The sequence below is a fragment of the Gorilla gorilla genome, chromosome 18, assembly GCF_029281585.2.
Source record: "Gorilla gorilla gorilla isolate KB3781 chromosome 18, NHGRI_mGorGor1-v2.1_pri, whole genome shotgun sequence".
Classification (NCBI taxonomy): Eukaryota; Metazoa; Chordata; class Mammalia; order Primates; family Hominidae; genus Gorilla; species Gorilla gorilla.
The window spans coordinates 28,983,146-29,004,645 of record NC_073242.2 but is presented as its reverse complement, the minus strand read 5'-3'; the positions used below and the strand labels follow the sequence as shown (position 1 = coordinate 29,004,645).

The 21,500-nt window shown below is 50.6% G+C and overlaps 1 protein-coding gene across 17 annotated transcripts in view; it reads left to right on the top strand.

Annotated features, from left to right (window-relative positions):
• Nucleotides 1-21,500, top strand: part of LOC115932779 (sortilin-related receptor-like) — a 308,035-nt gene that overhangs the window by 153,882 nt on the left and 132,653 nt on the right. For 16 of the 17 annotated variants that reach the window (XM_055365612.2, XM_063699573.1, XM_055365618.2 and 13 more), the window contains one exon: nt 1,252-9,526. In XM_055365612.2, the coding sequence (XP_055221587.2) occupies nt 1,252-9,390 (8,139 nt within the window). In that variant the 3' untranslated portion in view covers nt 9,391-9,526. Of the gene's footprint in view, nt 1-1,251; nt 9,527-10,446; nt 10,515-17,380; nt 17,562-21,500 lie in introns of those variants that run through there. The other variant, XM_055365626.2, reaches the window with a different exon arrangement.

Below are 21,500 nucleotides of genomic sequence, written 5' to 3'. Positions count from 1 at the left end.
AGAGAAAGGCTGCCTACAAGCATCACAGTCCCATCCCTGTTGGTAACCATGTTGTGCAAAAACACTTTCATCCCCACCCAGTGGGGCCCCTGATCTAATATTCTAAGTGTCAGAGGTCCCGTATTTGTAATAGCAAATGGGCCCTGACTGTAAATTAGTGAAGAGTGAATGTAACTTATTACCCACAGGGACAATTCCAAATGAAGGCCTTAAATGATGCTCAGCTAAGCTGGTTCTTGTGTGGCCTCTGTACCTTCAAAAGCTGCCGAGTCCTATGATTACACGTGATGGGACTTGTACACTTGAAGTGAAACACAGTTTTAAAACTTGCTTTGTTTAGAATTCCCACCTCATTTTTCCAGGGACAAAAGTATTCTTCATGTCCTAGTGCACTTACAATTTGGCATTACCTGGGAGTGAAAAGAAATATTATAGCCATGCCTAACTGACTTCTTGAGATAAGATTGTTCTGTCAGAAAACCCTCTCCCAGTTCCCCTGCAGCTCTTCAGGAATCCACATCTCTCCAGAGCTCTTTGTTCTCATGGGTGGCACCTCCAGAGTGAAGAAGATCCTTTGTCAAGAAGGGAAACAGAGGGGAAATGAGAGGGTCCTGCAGGCAGAGCTGGAGTCAACTTCCACTCTGCCTCTTGCAAGCTGTGTGACCCTGGGCACAATTTCTCCTTCCTCTGGAAACCTCTGTTTTCTTAGATTTGGAGCAGGGTGGTCACACTGACCTTGCAGAGTTCTGAGAATCAGAGACAGAACATAAAAGGCCTGGAAAACATTCTCCAAAAAGAAGCTGCAACATGTGTGGACAATGGGCTTTTCATGCCTCTCTTACTGTCTCTTACTGTCTGTTGACCTGGTGCAAGAAACATGCTCTGGTGATGGCTGTGAGGGAGGAATGAGGATAGACATAGACACTCCTGTGTCTCAAACATGCTTCTTTATTACTCTGTTATGACTCTGTCTTCCCTGGGGCAGGACCCCAGCCTGCCTACATTTGCAGACAGACAGAGTGGCATGTGGAGACAACAGTGTGTCCCAATGACTTTTCTTTACCCCCCAGCTGTCGGCAGTACTCAGTGGAAGGGTGATATTATGACACTGATACTGCTATTTTGAAACCCGGAGGATGGAAAGGTGCAAAAATCTATCACCAGCAACAGAAGGTGCAGACTGTGTTGGTGGCGGTAATTTTGTCCATCAAACGGATATGTGTGAAAACATTCCCTCCTTTGTCCCTACAGGTCAGAATGGCGGCAGCGCAGCATCGTCATTCTTCAGGATTGCCCCACTGGCCCTACCTCACAGCTGAAACTTTAAAAAACAGGATGGGCCACCAGCCACCTCCTCCAACTCAACAACATTCTATAACTGATAACTCCCTGAGCCTCAAGACACATGCCGAATGTCTGGTCTATCCCCTTCCACCCTCAGCGGATGATAATCTCACGACGCCTCCCGAGTGTTTCCTCACTCCTCTTCCACCCTCAGCTCCACCCTCAGCGGATGATAATCTCAAGACACCTCCCTTAGCTACTCAGGAGGCTGAGGCAGAAAAACCACCCAAACCCGAGAGACAGAGGGCCGCTGACGTGGAACCACCACCGAAACCCGAGAGGCGGAGGGCCGCTGACGTGCAACCATCACGGAAACCCGAGAGGCGGAGGGCCGCTGACGTGCAACCATCACGGAAACCCGAGAGGCGGAGGACCACTGACGTGCAACCATCACGGAAACCCGAGAGGCGGAGGGCCGCAGTGGATAAGACACCTGCCGAGTTTCTGGTCTATCCCCTTCCACCCTCAGCGGATGATAATCTCGAAATGCCTCTCGAGTGTCTCCTCACTCCTCTTCCACCCTCACCTCCACCCTCAGCTCCACCCTCAGCGGATGATAATCTCAAGACACCTCCCTTAGCTACTCAGGAGGCTGAGGCAGAAAAACCACCCAAACCCGAGAGACAGAGGGCCGCTGACGTGGAACCACCACCGAAACCCGAGAGGCGGAGGGCCGCTGACGTGCAATCATCACGGAAACCCGAGAGGCGGAGGGCCGCTGACGTGCAACCATCACGGAAACCCGAGAGGCGGAGGACCACTGACGTGCAACCATCACGGAAACCCGAGAGGCGGAGGGCCGCAGTGGATAAGACACCTGCCGAGTTTCTGGTCTATCCCCTTCCACCCTCAGCGGATGATAATCTCGAAACGCCTCTCGAGTGTCTCCTCGCTCCTCTTCCACCCTCACGTCTATCCCCAGCTCCACCCTCAGCGGATGATAAGACACCTGCCGAGTTTCTGGTCTATCCCCTTCCACCCTCAGCGGATGATAATCTCGAAATGCCTCTCGAGTGTCTCCTCACTCCTCTTCCACCCTCACCTCCACCCTCAGCGGATGATAATCTCAAGACACCTCCCTTAGCTACTCAGGAGGCTGAGGCAGAAAAACCACCCAAACCCGAGAGACAGAGGGCCGCTGACGTGGAACCACCACCGAAACCCGAGAGGCGGAGGGCCGCTGACGTGCAACCATCACGGAAACCCGAGAGGCGGAGGGCCGCTGACGTGCAACCATCATGGAAACCCGAGAGGCGGAGGACCACTGACGTGCAACCATCACGGAAACCCGAGAGGCGGAGGGCCGCAGTGGATAAGACACCTGCCGAGTTTCTGGTCTATCCCCTTCCACCCTCAGCGGATGATAATCTCGAAATGCCTCTCGAGTGTCTCCTCACTCCTCTTCCACCCTCACCTCCACCCTCAGCTCCACCCTCAGCGGATGATAATCTCAAGACACCTCCCTTAGCTACTCAGGAGGCTGAGGCAGAAAAACCACCCAAACCCGAGAGACAGAGGGCCACTGACGTGGAACCACCACCGAAACCCGAGAGGCGGAGGGCCGCTGACGTGCAACCATCACGGAAACCCGAGAGGCGGAGGGCCGCTGACGTGCAACCATCGTGGAAACCCGAGAGGCGGAGGATCACTGACGTGCAACCATCACGGAAACCCGAGAGGCGGAGGGCCGCAGTGGATAAGACACCTGCCGAGTTTCTGGTCTATCCCCTTCCACCCTCAGCGGATGATAATCTCGAAACGCCTCTCGAGTGTCTCCTCGCTCCTCTTCCACCCTCACGTCTATCCCCAGCTCCACCCTCAGCGGATGATAAGACACCTGCCGAGTTTCTGGTCTATCCCCTTCCACCCTCAGCGGATGATAATCTCGAAATGCCTCTCGAGTGTCTCCTCACTCCTCTTCCACCCTCACCTCCACCCTCAGCGGATGATAATCTCAAGACACCTCCCTTAGCTACTCAGGAGGCTGAGGCAGAAAAACCACCCAAACCCGAGAGACAGAGGGCCGCTGACGTGGAACCACCACCGAAACCCGAGAGGCGGAGGGCCGCTGACGTGCAACCATCACAGAAACCCGAGAGGCGGAGGGCCGCTGACGTGCAACCATCATGGAAACCCGAGAGGCGGAGGACCACTGACGTGCAACCATCACGGAAACCCGAGAGGCGGAGGGCCGCAGTGGATAAGACACCTGCCGAGTTTCTGGTCTATCCCCTTCCACCCTCAGCGGATGATAATCTCGAAATGCCTCTCGAGTGTCTCCTCACTCCTCTTCCACCCTCACCTCCACCCTCAGCTCCACCCTCAGCGGATGATAATCTCAAGACACCTCCCTTAGCTACTCAGGAGGCTGAGGCAGAAAAACCACCCAAACCCGAGAGACAGAGGGCCGCTGACGTGGAACCACCACCGAAACCCGAGAGGCGGAGGGCCGCTGACGTGCAACCATCACGGAAACCCGAGAGGCGGAGGGCCGCTGACGTGCAACCATCACGGAAACCCGAGAGGCGGAGGACCACTGACGTGCAACCATCACGGAAACCCGAGAGGCGGAGGGCCGCAGTGGATAAGACACCTGCCGAGTTTCTGGTCTATCCCCTTCCACCCTCAGCGGATGATAATCTCGAAACGCCTCTCGAGTGTCTCCTCGCTCCTCTTCCACCCTCACGTCTATCCCCAGCTCCACCCTCAGCGGATGATAAGACACCTGCCGAGTTTCTGGTCTATCCCCTTCCACCCTCAGCGGATGATAATCTCGAAACACCTCTCGAGTGTCTCCTCACTCCTCTTCCACCCTCACCTCCACCCTCAGCTCCAACCTCAGCGGATGATAATCTCAAGACACCTCCCTTAGCTACTCAGGAGGCTGAGGCAGAAAAACCACCCAAACCCGAGAGACAGAGGGCCGCTGACGTGGAACCACCACCGAAACCCGAGAGGCGGAGGGCCGCTGACGTGCAACCATCACGGAAACCCGAGAGGCGGAGGACCACTGACGTGCAACCATCACGGAAACCCGAGAGGCGGAGGGCCGCAGTGTATAAGACACCTGCCGAGTTTCTGGTCTATCCCCTTCCACCCTCAGCGGATGATAATCTCGAAACGCCTCTCGAGTGTCTCCTCGCTCCTCTTCCACCCTCACGTCTATCCCCAGCTCCACCCTCAGCGGATGATAAGACACCTGCCGAGTTTGTGGTCTATCCCCTTCCACCCTCAGCGGATGATAATCTCGAAACGCCTCTCGAGTGTCTCCTCACTCCTCTTCCACCCTCACCTCCACCCTCAGCTCCACCCTCAGCGGATGATAATCTCAAGACACCTCCCTTAGCTACTCAGGAGGCTGAGGCAGAAAAACCACCCAAACCCGAGAGACAGAGGGCCGCTGACGTGGAACCACCACCGAAACCCGAGAGGCGGAGGGCCGCTGACGTGCAACCATCACGGAAACCCGAGAGGCGGAGGGCCGCTGACGTGCAACCATCACGGAAACCCGAGAGGCGGAGGGCCGCAGTGGATGATAAGACACCTGCCGAGTTTCTGGTCTATCCTCTTCCACCCTCAGCGGATGATAATCTCGAAATGCCTCTCGAGTGTCTCCTTACTCCTCTTCCACCCTCACCTCCATCCTCAGATCCACCCTCAGCGGATGATGAGACACTTGCCGAGTTTGTGGTCTATCTCCTTCCACCCTCAGCGGATGATGATCTCGAAACGCCTCTCGAGTGTCTCCTCACTCCTCTTCCACCCTCACCTCCACCCTCAGCGGATGATAATCTCAAGACACCTCCCTTAGCTACTCAGGAGGCTGAGGCAGAAAAACCACCCAAACCCGAGAGAGAGAGGGCCGCTGACGTGGAACCACCACCGAAACCCGAGAGGCGGAGGGCCGCTGACGTGCAACCATCACGGAAACCCGAGAGGCGGAGGGCCGCTGACGTGCAACCATCAGGGAAACCCGAGAGGCGGAGGACCACTGACGTGCAACCATCACGGAAACCCGAGAGGCGGAGGGCCGCAGTGGATAAGACACCTGCCGAGTTTCTGGTCTATCCCCTTCCACCCTCAGCGGATGATAATCTCGAAATGCCTCTCGAGTGTCTCCTCACTCCTCTTCCACCCTCACCTCCACCCTCAGCTCCACCCTCAGCGGATGATAATCTCAAGACACCTCCCTTAGCTACTCAGGAGGCTGAGGCAGAAAAACCACCGAAACCCGAGAGGCGGAGGGCCACTGACGTGGAACCGCCACTGAAACCCGAGACGCGGAGCGCCGCTGACGCGCAGCCATCACGGAAACCCGAGAGGCGGAGGGCCGCTGACCTGGAATCACCACCGAAACCCGAGAGGCGGAGCGCCGCTGACGCGCAGCCGTCGCCGAAACCCGAGAGGCGGAGCGCCGCTGACGTTCAACCATCACCAAAACCCGAGAGGCGGAGGGCCGCTGACCTGGAATCACCACCGAAACCCGAGAGGCGGAGCGCTGCTGACGCGCAACCATCACCGAAACCCGAGAGGCGGAGCACCGCTGACGCGCAGCCGTCGCCGAAACCTGAGAGGCGGAGGGCCACTGACCTGGAATCACCACCGAAACTCGAGAGGCGGAGCGCCGCTGACGCACAACCATCACCGAAACCCGAGAGGCGGAGCGCCGCTGACGCGCAGCCGTCGCCGAAACCTGAGAGGCGGAGGGCCGCTGACCTGGAATCACCACCGAAACCCGAGAGGCGGAGCGCCGCTGACGCGCAACCATCACCGAAACCCGAGAGGCGGAGTGCCGCTGACGCGCAGCCATCACTGAAACCCGAGAGGTGGAGCGCCGCTGAGGCGCAGCCGTCGCCGAAACCTGAGAGGCGGAGCGCCACTGACGCGCAACCATCACTGAAACACGAGAGGCGGAGCGCCGCTGACGCGCAGCCGTCGCCGAAACCTGAGAGGCGGAGGGCCACTGACCTGGAATCACCACCGAAACTCGAGAGGGGGAGCGCCGCTGATGCGCAACCATCACCGAAACCTGAGAGGCGGAGCACCGCTGACGCGCAACCATCACCGAAACCCGAGAGGCGGAGCGCCGCTGACGCGCAGCCGTCGCCGAAACCTGAGAGGCGGAGGGCCGCTGACCTGGAATCACCACCGAAACCCGAGAGGCGGAGTGCCGCTGACGCGCAACCATCACCGAAACCCGAGAGGCGGAGCACCGCTGACGCGCAGCCGTCGCCGAAACCTGAGAGGCGGAGGGCCACTGACCTGGAATCACCACCGAAACTCGAGAGGCGGAGCGCCGCTGACGCGCAACCATCACCGAAACCCGAGAGGCGGAGCGCCGCTGACGCGCAGCCGTCGCCGAAACCTGAGAGGCGGAGGGCCGCTGACCTGGAATCACCACCGAAACCCGAGAGGCGGAGCGCCGCTGACGCGCAACCATCACCGAAACCCGAGAGGCGGAGTGCCGCTGACGCGCAGCCATCACTGAAACCCGAGAGGTGGAGCGCCGCTGAGGCGCAGCCGTCGCCGAAACCTGAGAGGCGGAGCGCCGCTGACGCGCAACCATCACTGAAACACGAGAGGCGGAGCGCCGCTGACGCGCAGCCGTCGCCGAAACCTGAGAGGCGGAGGGCCACTGACCTGGAATCACCACCGAAACTCGAGAGGGGGAGCGCCGCTGACGCGCAACCATCACCGAAACCTGAGAGGCGGAGCACCGCTGACGCGCAACCATCACCGAAACCCGAGAGGCGGAGCGCCGCTGACGCGCAGCCGTCGCCGAAACCTGAGAGGCGGAGGGCCGCTGACCTGGAATCACCACCGAAACCCGAGAGGCGGAGCGCCGCTGACGCGCAACCATCACCGAAACCCGAGAGGCGGAGGGCCGCTGACGCGCAGCCATCACCGAAACCCGAGAGGCGGAGGGCCGCTGACGTGCAACCATCACCGAAACCTGAGAGGCGGAGCACCGCTGACGCGCAGCCATCACCGAAACCCGAGAGGCGGAGCACCGCTGATGCGCAGCCATCACCGAAACCCGAGAGGCGGAGGGCTGCTGACGCGCAGTCGTCGCTGAAACCCAAGAGGCGGAGCGCCGCTGACGCGGAACCATCATCACCCGAACCCAAGAGGCGGAGGGTCGCTGACGTGGAACCGCCATGCAAACCCCCATGCAAACCCAAGAGGCGGAGGGCCGCTGACAGGGAACGGCCACGCAAACCCCCACGCAAACCCAAGAGGTGGAGCGCCGCTGAGGCGCAGCCGTCGCCAAAACCTGAGAGGCGGAGCGCCACTGACGCGGAACCTCCACGCAGGCCAAAGAGGCGGAGGGCCGCTGACGTGAAACCATCATCACCCGAACCCAAGAGGCGGAGGGTCGCTGACGTGGAACCGCCACACAGACCCAAGAGGCGGAGGGTCGCTGACGTGAGACGGCCACGCAAACCCCCACGCAAACCCAAGAGGTGGAGCGCCGCTAAGGCGCAGCCGTTGCCGAAACCCGAGGGGCGGAGCGCCGCTGAGGCGCAGCCGTCGCCGAAACCCGAGGGGCGGAGCGCCGCTGAGGCGCAGCCGTCGCCGAAACCCGAGGGGCGGAGCGCCGCTGAGGCGCAGCCGTCGCCGAAACCCGAGGGGCGGAGCGCCGCTGAGGCGCAGCCGTCGCCGAAACCCGAGGGGCGGAGCGCCGCTGACGCGCAGCCGTCGCCGAAACCCGAGGGGCGGAGCGCCGCTGACGCGCAGCCGTCGCCGAAACCCGAGGGGCGGAGCGCGGCTGACCTGGAATCACCACGGAAACCCGAGAGGCGGAGCGCCGCTGACGTGCAGCCATCACCGAAACCTGAGAGGCGGAGCGCCGCTGACCGGGAATCACCACCGAAACCCGAGAGGCGGAGCGCCGCTGACGCGCAAGCATCACCGAAACCCGAGAGGCGGAGCGCCGCTGACCTGGAATCACCAGCGAAACCCGAGAGGCGGAGCGCCGCTGAGGCGCAGCCGTCGCCGAAACCCGAGAGGCGGAGCGCCGCTGACTCGCAGCCGTTGCCGAAACCCGAGAGGCGGAGCGCCGCTGACGCGCAGCCGTCATTGAAACCCGAGAGGCGGAGCGCCGCTGACGTGCAGCCGTCGCCGAAACCCGAGAGGCGGAGCGCCGCTGACCTGGAATCACCACCGGAACCCGAGAGGCGGAGCGCCGCTGACACGCAGCCATCATCGAAACCCGAGAGGCGGAGCGCCGCTGACGCGCAGCCGTCGCCGAAACCCGAGGGGCGGAGCGCCGCTGAGGCGCAGCCGTCGCCGAAACCCGAGGGGCGGAGCGCCGCTGAGGCGCAGCCGTCGCCGAAATCCGAGAGGCGGAGCGCCGCTGACACGCAGCCATCACCGAAACCTGAGAGGCGGAGCGTCGCTGACCTGGAATCACCACCGAAACCCGAGAGGCGGAGCGCCGCTGACCTGGAATCACCACCGAAACCCGAGAGGCGGAGCGCCGCTGAGGCGCAGCCGTCGCCGAAACCCGAGAGGCGCAGCGCCGCTGACGCGCAGCCGTCGCCGAAACCCGAGAGGCGGAGCGCCGCTGACGCGCAGCCGTCATTGAAACCCGAGAGGCGGAGCGCCGCTGACGTGCAGCCGTCGCCGAAACCCGAGAGGCGGAGCGCCGCTGACCTGGAATCACCACCGGAACCCGAGAGGCGGAGCGCCGCTGACGCGCAGCTGTCGCCGAAACCCGAGAGGCGGAGCGCCGCTGCTGACGCGCAGCCGTCGCCGAAACCCGAGAGGCGGAGCGCCGCTGACGCGGAACCGCCTCGCAAACCCAAGAGGCGGAGGGCAGCTGACATTGAACCATCATCACCCGAACCCAAGAGGCGGAGGGTCGGTGACGTGGAACTGCCACGCAAACCCAAGAGGCCGAGGGCCGCCGACGTGGAACCATCATTACCCGAACCCAAGAGGCGGAGGGTCGGTGACGTGGAACTGCCACGCAAACGCAAGAGGCCGCAGGCCGCCGACGTGGAACCATCATTACCCGAACCCAAGAGGCGGAGGTTGAATTAGCTGAGAACAGGCCATTGCACTCAAGCCTGAGCAATAAGAATAAAACTGAGTAGAACAAAATAAAAAAATCAAAAAACAAAACAAAACCCACATTCCAAAAACAAAGAATAAATAAATAATTTAAAAATAAAATAAATACTGCAGTCCTTATGTTATTGCTTTGTTTCGATATCTGCTTTGATTGCCTGAGGGACCTGAGGTTTTTAACCATGGGGGTTGTTTTAATCTTTAGAAGTGGTTGGTTATGTAAAATATTATTATTATTTTTTGAGACGATTTAAGCATGCAGTTTAGTGATATTGAGTATATTCATGTTGTTTTGCAGCCATCACCACCATCCATCTCTAGAACACTTTTCATGTTGCAAGACTGAAACGCTACACCCATTAAATAATACCTCTCTGCCCCCAGCCCCTGGCAACCACCATTCTGCTTTCTGTCTCTATGCTTTTGCCTACTCTAGGTACTTCCTAAGTGGAATTATATACTATTTGTCCCTTTGTGATGGACTTATTTCACTTAGCAGAATGTCCTTAAGATTAATGCATATTGTAGCATGTGTCAATTTTTTTCTTTTTAAAGCTGAATAATATTCCATTGTATGCATAGACCACATTTTGCTTATTTGCTTATCCCTCATGGACACTTGGATTGCTTCCACGTTTTAGCTGTTGTGAATAATGCTGCTATCCATGAAAGGTTTTTAAGGACACTGTTTCTTCATTGAAAAGTGCTGAGTATAATCATCCGTTGGTTTTTACCATTACCTAGAGGCTAGTCTTGAGTGAAATATAATTTTTGGTAATCCGTAAATGGAAGGCAAGTCCTACTCATTTTTCCTTCCAGTTGCTATTGAGAGAACACATAGGTACACAGTTGTCTTTCCTTTCTTGCCCTTGTTTGCTTTTGGAGCAACTGAGCTGGCTTTGGCAGTCTCAGTGCCTGCCTTCACAGACAGCATGTCACGGAAGGTGGGATTTCAGCAGGTGTTTGATGGTGATGCCATTCAGGTTGTATTGTACATGCCTCTTGCATCATGACCACTTGTCTTTGCAGCTGTGGAAGTCAGATGACTTTGGCCAGACCTGGATCATGATTCAGGAACATGTCAAGTCCTTTTCTTGGTAAGTTGTGTCATCTGAGAAATCTTGATGTACGTAACCTCCTTTCTCCAGTTCTAGCTCCTTCATGGTGGACAAACTGCCCTCCCCTGAAATGTCAATATATTCAGGAAATATATTTTTCCAGATCTGAGAATTAGAGCTGCAAGTACAGTGATCTCACTGGGGGAGAGAGTAGCGGGGAGGAGAAAGTAAGGTATTTATGAGAGGAGTGGTAGAGCTTTTGCATTTTTCAATCAGTCAGGGAACCCAGGGGAATCTTGAGGCCCTTGCATGTTTGTAGAGTTTCATTTTTAGAGCATCATATTAGAAGTGGGAGTTTTTTCTCTATATAAAATTCATGCATTTCGCTGGGTGCAGTGGCTCATGCCTGTAATCCCAGCACTTTGGGAGGCTGAGGTGGGCAGATCACCTGAGCTCGGGAGTTGAAGACCAGCCTGGCCAACATGGTCAAACCCTGTCTCTACTAAAAATACAAAAATTAGCCGAGCATGGTGGTATGTGCCTATAAATCCCAGCTACTTGGGAGGCTGAGGCAAGAAAACTGCTTCAACCTGGGAGGCAGAGGTTGCAGTGAGCCGAGATCGCATCACTGCACTGCAGCCTGGGCGATACAGTGAGACTCTGTCTCAAAAAAAAAAAAAAAAAAAAAAATTCCTGCATTTGTTCATAACATTATCTTGAATGTCTGTTAAATATAAAACCTACTAGATTCTTAAGGGTATAAGAAGTTGAATAATTTATGGATATAGTTATTAAGGAGAGTGAAGGAAAGACATTTCAGGTACATAACACACATTGTGAAAGAGGCACAGAGGTAACAGACATAGTATGAGAAGCTAGAGAGAGGATTTATCCTTCCAGATGGGAGGATCATAAACAGCCGTGTAGAGGAGGTGGTCCTTGATCCAGGATGTGCACAACAGGTAGGATGTCCCTGTGTGGAGGTGTGGAGGACAGGAATTCCAGGCAGAGGAACAAAGTGACTTGCGAAAGGCACAGGGATGCGCCAATGTGGTGCTTGGGTAGAGAACATGAACTCCTAATTTTGGACAGTGTATTGGGTGAAGTTTTGAAAGGGAAGTTGGTATTAGAATCTGCATTGCTTGATAAAGGAATTTGGGCTACATTCTGAAAGCAATGAGGTACCCCTGTAGTTTTTTGAGAAGAGGAGTGAAATAAACAGGCTGTACTTCAAGAAGTACTTCTAGAAGTAAATAGTAATATACTTATCGTAATTTACTATTACAGTGATAAAGTAGTATAGGATCTTGAATTATATGAATTTGTACATGTGCAGGCAAATGTGTAGGACAGATTTCTAGGAGTGGGTATGCTGGGTCAGTGGGTTTATCTAACAGCTATCCATTCACTCACATGGATGACTGATAGATATTGCAAACTTGACCCCTCGCAAATTGACTCTTGATCTTCACCACCCCAAATCAGCTCCACCTATAATTTTTCTCATTTGCTCAGGCCAAAATCTTTGGAGTCATCGTTGATTTCACATTTGTTTTATGCTTAAATTCATTCTATCAGGAAATCCTATTGGCTTCACCTTCAGTATATATCTAGAATCTTCTACTCAGGTACCACTTCTAGTGCCAGCCTCCAGTGTCATAGCTCATTAGTCTCCCAAGTAGTCTTTCTGCTTTTACTCTTGTTTTTCTATCATTAATTCTCAGCATGTGGTCAGTTTGAGTCTATTCAAATAAATTAGATCATTTTGTTCCTCTGTTTTGAACCCTTTAATGCTTCATCATTTCTCTCAGATTAAATGTCAGATACCTTCTTACCACAGGGAACAGGATATTTGCAATTGCTGTTTTCTCTGCCTAAAATGCTGTTACCCAAGATATACTTACTGCTTACTCCCTTACCTCATTCCAGTCTTTGCTCAAATAACATCTTCTAAATGAAGCCCACCTCATTTATGCCCACCTTAGGATCCTATTTAAAATTGCACCTGGCCAAGTGCGGTGGCTCATGCCTGTAATCCCAGCACCTTGGGAGGCCGAGGTGGGTGGACCATCTGAGGTCAGGAGTTCGAGACCAGCCTGGCCAACATGATGAAACCCCATCTCCACTAAAAACACAAAAAGTAGCTGGGCATGGTGGCGGGCGCCTGTGGTCCCAGCTACTCGGGAGGCTGAGGCAGGAGAATCGCTTGAACCCGGTAGGTGGAGGTTGCAGTGAGCTGAGATTGCGTCACTGCACTCCAGCCTGTGCGACAGACCAAGACACTGTCTCAATAAATAAATAATAACTGTCTTAATGAATGAATGAATGAATGAATGAATGAATAAAAATAAAATTGCACCTACTCCCCCATTACTCCCAATCTCCTGTACTGTGTTCTGTTCTGTTTTGCAGAGCACTTTACCACATTCTAATATACTATTATTATGTTTATTATTTGTCTTTCTCCCTTCAATAGAATGAAAGCTTCCCAAGGGCAAGGACTTTTGTAAGTTTTGTGCACTGATATATCCACAGTGAATAAATCCTTAAAACTGTAACTTTGGTAGAGAGTGGCAGATTTGATATAGAAAGTGTCAAGTTTGCACTCATCTCAACAATATAGAATAGTGTCTCCCTCCACAGCCAATGTGTTAGGGAAGAAATGTTATCTCTGTGGTTTAATTTGCATTTTCCTTATTATGAGTTAGAACATCTTTTAATCTGCTTAAGGGTCATTTTTTTTTTTTTTTTGAGACGGAGTCTTGCTCTGTTGCCCAGGCTGGAGTGCAGTGGCGTGATCTCGGCTCACTGCAACCTCCGTCTCCAGAGTTCAAGCAATTCTCTGCCTCAGCCTCCTGAGTAGCTGGGATTACAGGTGACTGCCACCATGCCTGGCTAATTTTATTTATTTTTATTTTATATTTTTTAGTGAGAGTCTCACTCTGTTACCCAGGCTGGAGTGCAGTGACACTGTCATAGCTTACAGCAGCTTCAAACTCGGGCTCAAGTGATCCTCCCACCTCAGCCTCTCAAGTAGCTAGGACTACAGGCATGTGCAGCCATGCCTAGCTAATTTTTACATTTTTTTGTAGAAAGGAGGTCTCCCTATGTTTCCCAGGCTGATCTCAAACACCTGGCCTAAAGCAATCCTCCCACCTTGGCCTTCCAAAGTGCTGGGATTATGGTTTGTTTTATTTATTTGTTTGTTTGTCTGTTTAAGTATGACCAGGTTGGAGTGTAGTAGCATGATCTTGGCTCACAGCAACCTCTGCCTCCCGGATTCAAGTGATTCTCCTGTCTCAGTCTCCCGAGAAGCTGGGATTACAGGCACCCACCAACATGCCTGGCTAATTTTTGTATTTTTAGTAGAGATGAAGTTTCACCATGTTGGCCAGGCTGGTCTCGAACTCCCAACCTTAGGTGATCCACCCACCTTGGCCTCCCAAAGTGCTGAGATTACAGGTGTGAGCCACCATGCCTGATCTCATGCCTGTTTTCTATTTGATTATTAGTCTTTTCATTGTTGGTTTCAAGGAGCTCTTTATATATTCGAGATTAGCCCTTTGGCTGTGATATGAGATAGATCATATGTGTGTGTATGTATATTTCTATCTCCTAGTTTTTCATTTGTTTTTAGACTTTTACTTGTAATTTTAGTCCTCATTAAGTGTAATGGTCCCAGAAGATGTAGATACTGCCTTTGTTTCTTTTAGTTCTCCATGTAAAGTGAAATGTCTTTTAGTTAGTATTGCTTCCTTAGTAATAGAGGATGGTAAAGATGGAGCTGGTATGTTGAGGAGCCTTACAGCTGACCATCATCAGACACCCATAGACTCTGTTTATGTTTCCACAGAGGGTAGCTGTTTCTCACCCTTTTGTTATTTTCCTTGAGCAAAAGTTGTGGGATCTTAGTGAAATTATAACCACAGTCTCATCCAAGGACACACTCTGCTCAAGGAGAACCATTAGAACTTTCTTCTGCTTTATTTGAATTTTAAGGGAAAAATTGTTCTTTTATCTGCTTAAGAAACTATAAATTAAGAGGGAAAACCAGCAGAATTACTAGATAAGGGAACATACAATTTAGAAATTTTAAGTTCTAAAATCATATTGTACCTTCTGCCTCTGTGTAGATATACAGATATCCTGGGAGAAAGGACTGGTTTATCTCATTGAAGCTAATGACATGTCGGTTAGGGGATTTTAGGCTATTTGTGGGATTTCTCCCCCTAGGTTTCCCCATAATAAGTGAAAGTGTAATCTAGTCTCTCAGAATAATGATATACATTTGTTCAACAATGCTTGGCAAGTTGGGGGCAGCAGGAGTGGGAAAGCTAAAAATTTACGTGGTCCGGAGCTTGCGATTGGCAAGACAGAACAGTGGAAGACCTGGAGGGGGCTGAGGGGACTCAAAGATACCCTGTGGAGTATCACTGAGGGATTTCAGGTGAGGCTGGTGACTGCTCAGAGATAGAGCAAGGATTGGAATTTCTCAATGAGGACAAAGACAATAGAAAGTAGGTGTCAGTGAGCGTAAGACATTGGAAGTCTAAGTGATTGCAAAGTATGAGAACTTGTAGGTGGAGCAGCTTGCAGAAATGGGAGGTCCAAATATGGATTATGGAAGAAAATTGGGATGAAAGCCACAGTTCTTTCTATCTCTAGGTGTTGGCTGCTGCTTTTGGCTAGGAAGGAATAATAGAGGTGAGCTGGGTCTCAAAATAGCTCAATAAAGGTTCCTTCCTCTCTGCCGTTTTAAAAATACCAAGCAGCCTCATTTTAATTTGCGTATCCTCTGGCTAGAGGAAGTACTTTAATCAGTACTTCTAATTGTGGAAAAGAAGAGAACATGCCACCATCCACCCACACATGCACACAGAGGATCTGATAATGAAGAATAGTGTTCTCCCACACTGGGACCAAAGCTGCTGGTTTCTCCGTTGCCCTAAGAATCCAGATTGTAGGGCAAAACTCAAGTCTTGCTCCCATTGTAAAAAGAAGCTCTTTTTTCTTTGTTTTTTCAAGACAGGGTATTGCTCTGTTGCCCAGGCTGGAGTGCAGTGGCACAATCATGGCTCACCCAGCCTCAAACTTCCAGGCTTCAATCCACCCACCTCAGCCTCCTGAGTAGCTGAGGCTACAGGTGTACGCCAGCATACCTGGCTAAATTTTTTAAATTTATTTTTTGTAGAGGTGGAGTCTCACTATGTTGCCCAGGCTGGTCTTGAACTCTTGGGTTCAAATGGTCCCCCTCCCTACCCTGGCCTCAGCCTCCCAAAGTGTTGGAATTACAGGTGTGACCCAGTACATCTGGCAAAAGAGGTTCTTGTTTTTCTGTTTCTTGTTTTCCTTTTTGGGAGGGGTGGGGGGAATATGCTCTTGACAGTATATCTCTGAAGGAATTTGACACGATTACCTTCATTATTCTGAGAGCCATCATGCATATGGGATTGTATAAGGGCAGTTACCTAACTGAGGCCTTCTGCTTTTCCTTGAGTCATCACTCTGTATTCTCACTACAAGACTATCTTCCCGACTTTACCATTTACTTTTTCCATTTGCTGAATGGTTCCCATGGCCTTGGTGTTCTTGAGAATGTTAGGAGACCTGGAGCAGGTAAGTTGTCCTCTGAGCTGCTGTGTGGGGATTCTTGGGGGATCACTGGCTCAGAAGTTCTTCTCCAAGGTAGTTTGGCCTGGTCATTCTATGTTTTCATTTTGGATTAGCTTCTTGAATTGCCCCACAGATCCAATGCAGAAAGTATCTCTTCAGCTAGGAATACTATAGGGTAAAATGAAATCTAAGACATGGCCTTCCGAGGCATCTATACTGTGTCTAGGAAGCTCAGACAAATACATAATGGTGAACAATAAAATACCGTGTCTAAGAGGCATTACTGCATAAAGGAATAAGACTGATTCTAAAAAATCACCCAACTAAAGGGGTTTTATACCTTTGTTTGGAGTTAAAACTCATGTAAAAGGCTTGGAATTGGATGCTGCAGAGGGATGTTATTGCTAGTGTTGGGAGAAGAGAGGACGGCACTGAGAAAGGCTTCCTGGAAGATGAAGACTTGAACTTGATGACAGAGGAGAGTAGGAATTGGATGCTGCAGAGGGATGTTATTGCTAGTGTTGGGAGAAGAGAGGACAGCACTGAGGAAGGCTTCCTGGAAGATGAAGACTTGAACTTGATGACAGAGGAGAGTAGGAATTGGGTGGAGGGATCAGAGTGCGTGCAGAGGGCATCTCCTCACGGGAGTGTGGTGTTTGCAAAAGCACAGTGGGAGAAAGGTGCCCTCCCTTTCTGAAGGACATCGAGGAGATCAGTATGTGTGAGAAAGAGTTTGTGGAAGAGCCTCATGGGAGACGAAATGCACAGGCAGCTCCAGATTGCCTAGATCCATGACATTGGTAGGGGACAGGGCAGAGACAGGGCAGCGTCACTTGGAAGGATCAGGCTCAGAGGTTCATGGTGTGGTTTCTCCAGTAATGTTCTTCAGAGGATGTAGCACCTTGGGAAAACTCTCCTTCATTCCTCTGAGATTCATAACTTTAGACCAGAAACTTGCTTATAGCTTCAAGCAGTCCCTTGCTTATTAATTTTGAAACATTTAATCTTGTACTACTACTTTTTGCTCTTCCTAAGCAGGGCAGGGTTGCCTTGAGCTAAACCCAGGATGCTTTGAAAACAACATAAAACACCTTACAAATGGCAATTTGTCCCCTCTATCCTGAGTCAAGGAGTAACCAAAGGGATATGTTTGAGGCACAGAGAGTATGATCTGTGGGTCACACCATGGTAGGCCTAAACTCTAGTTGATTATCCTCATTGCAAGACTTCCATGCCTCTAGTAATTAAATGTGCAAATGATAACAACCTTTTTTTTTTTTTTTTTCTGCCAGGGGAATTGATCCCTATGAGAAACCGAATACCATCTACATTGAACGACATGAACCCTCTGGCTACTCCACTGTTTTCCGAAGTACAGATTTCTTCCAGTCCCGGGAAAACCAGGAAGTGATCTTTGAGGAAGTGAGAGATTTTCAGCTTCGGGACAAGTACATGTTTCCTACAAAGGTGGTGGTAAGTTGAATGTACTAAAGAATAAACTACTTTTGAGTTTCCTTTGTGAAGTTTGGCATTCTGTGATTAAACAGGTGAGTTTGCATACACAGGAATTGGAAGGATGTGCTTGGGACAGATTGACTGAAGGAATCTCAACATTGACAACATTGACGAACATTCCCAAAGGGCTTGGCAGGTGCTAGGAAGTCAGAGGAGTGGAGAGGCCTAGGACAAACACTCAAAGTGGCTCTAGGCTCTAGGAATTTGGTTGTTTCCTGGTAGCCAAGCATCCTTGACAAAGACGTATTTCTTTGAAATCCCAATGAAAAGAACAAAGAATGGAGGGTGGCTCAGTGGCTTCTTTCCTTTAATCCCACTGCCTGATTTCCTTTAAACTTAGGCTGATTTCTTTGAGATTTTTCAACACATGTTAATTTACATGGCTAATAGGATGTGTAGTCATTGGCTAGTGGGAGTTAATGCTCTAAGAAAGCAGTAATTAAGCTTCCAGCTGTCAGTAAGTAGCTTAACTCTCAGCCTTTGGGAAAATCTTCCCCTTGATTTGATGTGTTGGAGCCAGGTGCCAAAATGGTGGGCTTGCTCATTCAAAACCAGAGTTGATTACTTAACAGGACTTGTCTTGAAATTGTATTGAGTTCAGTCTTTATCTCCCTGGTTGTAAAGGAAAAAACCAGGCCCAGTCAAGGGCAGGCGGGGCTCTTATTTCTGGGAGGCTACTAGCTTGCTTTCCTGATGGTGCCCTTCCCTTGTTGACTCAGGCTCTGTTGAAGGCCTTTGCTAACTGGGAGGTTGCTCTGTTGTCTTTCACTGTCAACCTTAGAGACTGAAATCAGACGTAATGTTTTCCTTCAGGTTCTCATTTACTTCTATAATTGGTAGCAGGCCAAGTGGAAGTAGGTCAACCTTCTTAGTAGGATTTTAGGGTCAAGAGAGGATCTCCCCAGCAGGAAAAGCAGGGAGTAAGGACAGAATGAGAAGAGAGATGTGGGTGGCTAAAGGCTAGAGGCATTTCCAGTTACATACCTTGCAAAATGTTCTGAAAAACCATTAGCCTATGGCAGTTTTTCTTGTCAGGCCATTTGCATTGACCCATAGACATTGGTTCAGTGCCTTCCTGCCTTGACTGTTTCTTTCTTTATCTTTCTCTTAAACACACATGCACAAATATGTACAGCAGCCCAGAAACATAAGCATCCTTGAATGGCTTTGGGCAGGGATGGGGTGATGGGAACACACAGATGAGAAATCAGGCCCAAGCACTGGTGCCTTGTGACATCAGTTGGACAGTCTTGAGTTTTCAGTATGGTCTAAAAGCTTGTCTTCAGTTCTCCAGGGTTTATAGGCCTTTTCTGCCTTAGTGCCTTGGGCCTGGAATTATTGTGTGATTTTAATTCTGAACTCTAAAACACATTGACTGACTGCCTGGTTTGTCGTCCTTTTTGCGTGAACCAGGGCAGGATGGATAGCTGTTGTGCATTTCTCTTAACCGGGTTATTTCTAGGTGTCACGGTCGAGAGTTTAAGTTATATCCCAGCTGGGCCGGGCATGGTGGCTCATGCCTGTAATCCCAGCACTTTGGGAGTCTGAGGTGGGTGGATCACTTGAGGTCAGTAGTTCGAGACGAGCCTGGTCAACGTGGTGAAACCCCGTCTCTACTAAAAATACAAAAATTAGTCTGGTGTGGTGGCACATGCTTGTAATCCCAGCTACTCGGAAGGCCGAGGCAGGAGAATTGCTTGAATTCGGGAGGTGGAGGTTGCAGTGAGCCAAGATCAGGCCATTGCACTCCAATCTGAGCAACAGAGCAAGACTCTGTCTCAAAAAAAAAAAAAAAGAAGTTATATTCTAGCTGGAGCTTTCCGTGCCCTCCATTCCAGTCTGACAGCTATGTCTGTTCTTCAGATATATCTGATTTACAGAGTGCCTGTGGTGAGTTTTTAATTAAACCTGGCCAGTGGTAAGATTAGGGGTCATGTTTGTTTTGATCTCACTGATACAGTACCCAGTGCCTTGCGCTATGTTTGATACGCAGCAGATGCACAATAGAGTTGAATGAATGCCATGTTTGCCCACCTAATTTAAAAAGTAGTCAATTTTTAGAAATTTGGTGGGAGAGGTATTAAATTTTTGGTACTTTTATAGGCAATTCTTAACTCTCTGTATGGCTTTTTTATTTATATGCTGTTGGTGGCAAAATTGTAGTTATGAGCTGGCTCCTCCTTCTGCACATGGATGAGCCACCAGATTCCAGGGCCAGTGGTGTTAGCGAGAGGATGTAGGTAAGATGAGTTAGGCCACCACTGAGAGGTGTTTCCCAAATTGTGGTCTTAGGAGTACCCACGTCAGCATCAGGCAAGGACAGTTGTTACAAGTGCAGATTGCAGGGCTCAAATGCACTTTTCCCCAGATCATCCCAAGGTTGTCTAACAATCACCAGTTTGACAAACTCTGCCCTGAGCTTTCTACAGGCAGATGCTTCAAATGACAGAGTTGTACTACTGTCTAGGGAATATTTCTCAAGGGATGGATTGATGGGAAAAGAAACACAACTGGCTGTGGATAGCACATTAAATATGTGCTTTCCTCCTTTTTATTACATCAGACTGCTAAACCACAAAGATAAACAAAGTTGGCCTTGGTCAGATAATCCCCTCCCAGTAGGAGTGTTGAAACCTGCAAGTGTAACTTTTTATCTGGGGTCTGCCTAGCTCTAAGGCTGCCTGAGCTTGGGAAATTCCAGCTGGCTTTAGTGTTAAATGAATTCAAATCAAATTGGGAAAATCAAAGAACTGATTTTAAAACTACAGAAAGCTGGTTTTGCATGATTAACTCTTTTGCTTCCTTCCAGCACCATGAATGATTACAGTCCTTTGCAAGCTACTGTTTCAGCCCCCTGGCTTCTGGACTGGAGCTGGTGTCCAGGTCTTCAGAACCTCCTGGTACCCTGTTGGCCTCGCTCTGGCTTTGTAATGTGCTTTGTATTTTTTGCCCTTAAGTTGCCTTGTTTAATTTTTATTCCTTGCTTTTTGACATGAAGTTCACTTATCTGTCTTCATAGTCTACCTCAAAATGATAGGGCCATTAAAGAAACAGTGAGGTTCCTCTGTGATTTGTTAATTTGGTAATATACAACTGTTAGGCTCTTTCAGTAGGTAACAGTAATTGCTGAAAAGCTTGAGGTGGGTCAGGGTTAGCTACTCCCCTACAACCTCACAACCTCATAACCTCACTACCAGATTAAGATTATCATGCAAGCCAGGCCCAGATATTTCTTGCACAAATGTGTATCAGTAAGCAAAGACGTGATCTGTGGACTTGAAGTCTCTTCTGTGACCTTACAGATGATGCAGCCACCCACGCCTTGCGTGCTGCAGACGCTGTGTTCTAGAGTGGATGCTAGGAAACTGTGGCCCACCACCTGTTTTTGTAAATGAAGTTTTACTGGGACGCAGCCATGCTCGTTGCTTATTTGTGGTCTAAGGTTGCTTTCATGCCCAGTGGTAGAGTTGCATAGGTACCTATACAGAGGCAGTATGGCTCCAAAAGCCTAAAATATCTATTATCTGGACCTTTACAGATAGTTGTCTCACTTCCTGTAGTTGCTGACTATGCTGATAGTTGTCTGTTACCCCTTCAGTTGGCATCAGGTAACTGGAATCGCAATGTCTTGACAGGTCCCAGGCATTATCCCGAAAAGTATAGGTTATGGGCCTCTCTAAATTGTTATGCCCTGTTAATGACAGGATGGTATCTTTAGAATATTATGACCAATTCAAATATTTTGATGTCACACCAATCTCCCAAGTGAGGGTCCATGTGTATTTTCATGATTCTGACTAAGCAACCACGAATTTCACTATTGAAAACCAATTTTCAACCTTAAGCTAATTTAGTCTCTAATGTTGATCAGAGGTAACAGAACAGTTTAGTAACTGC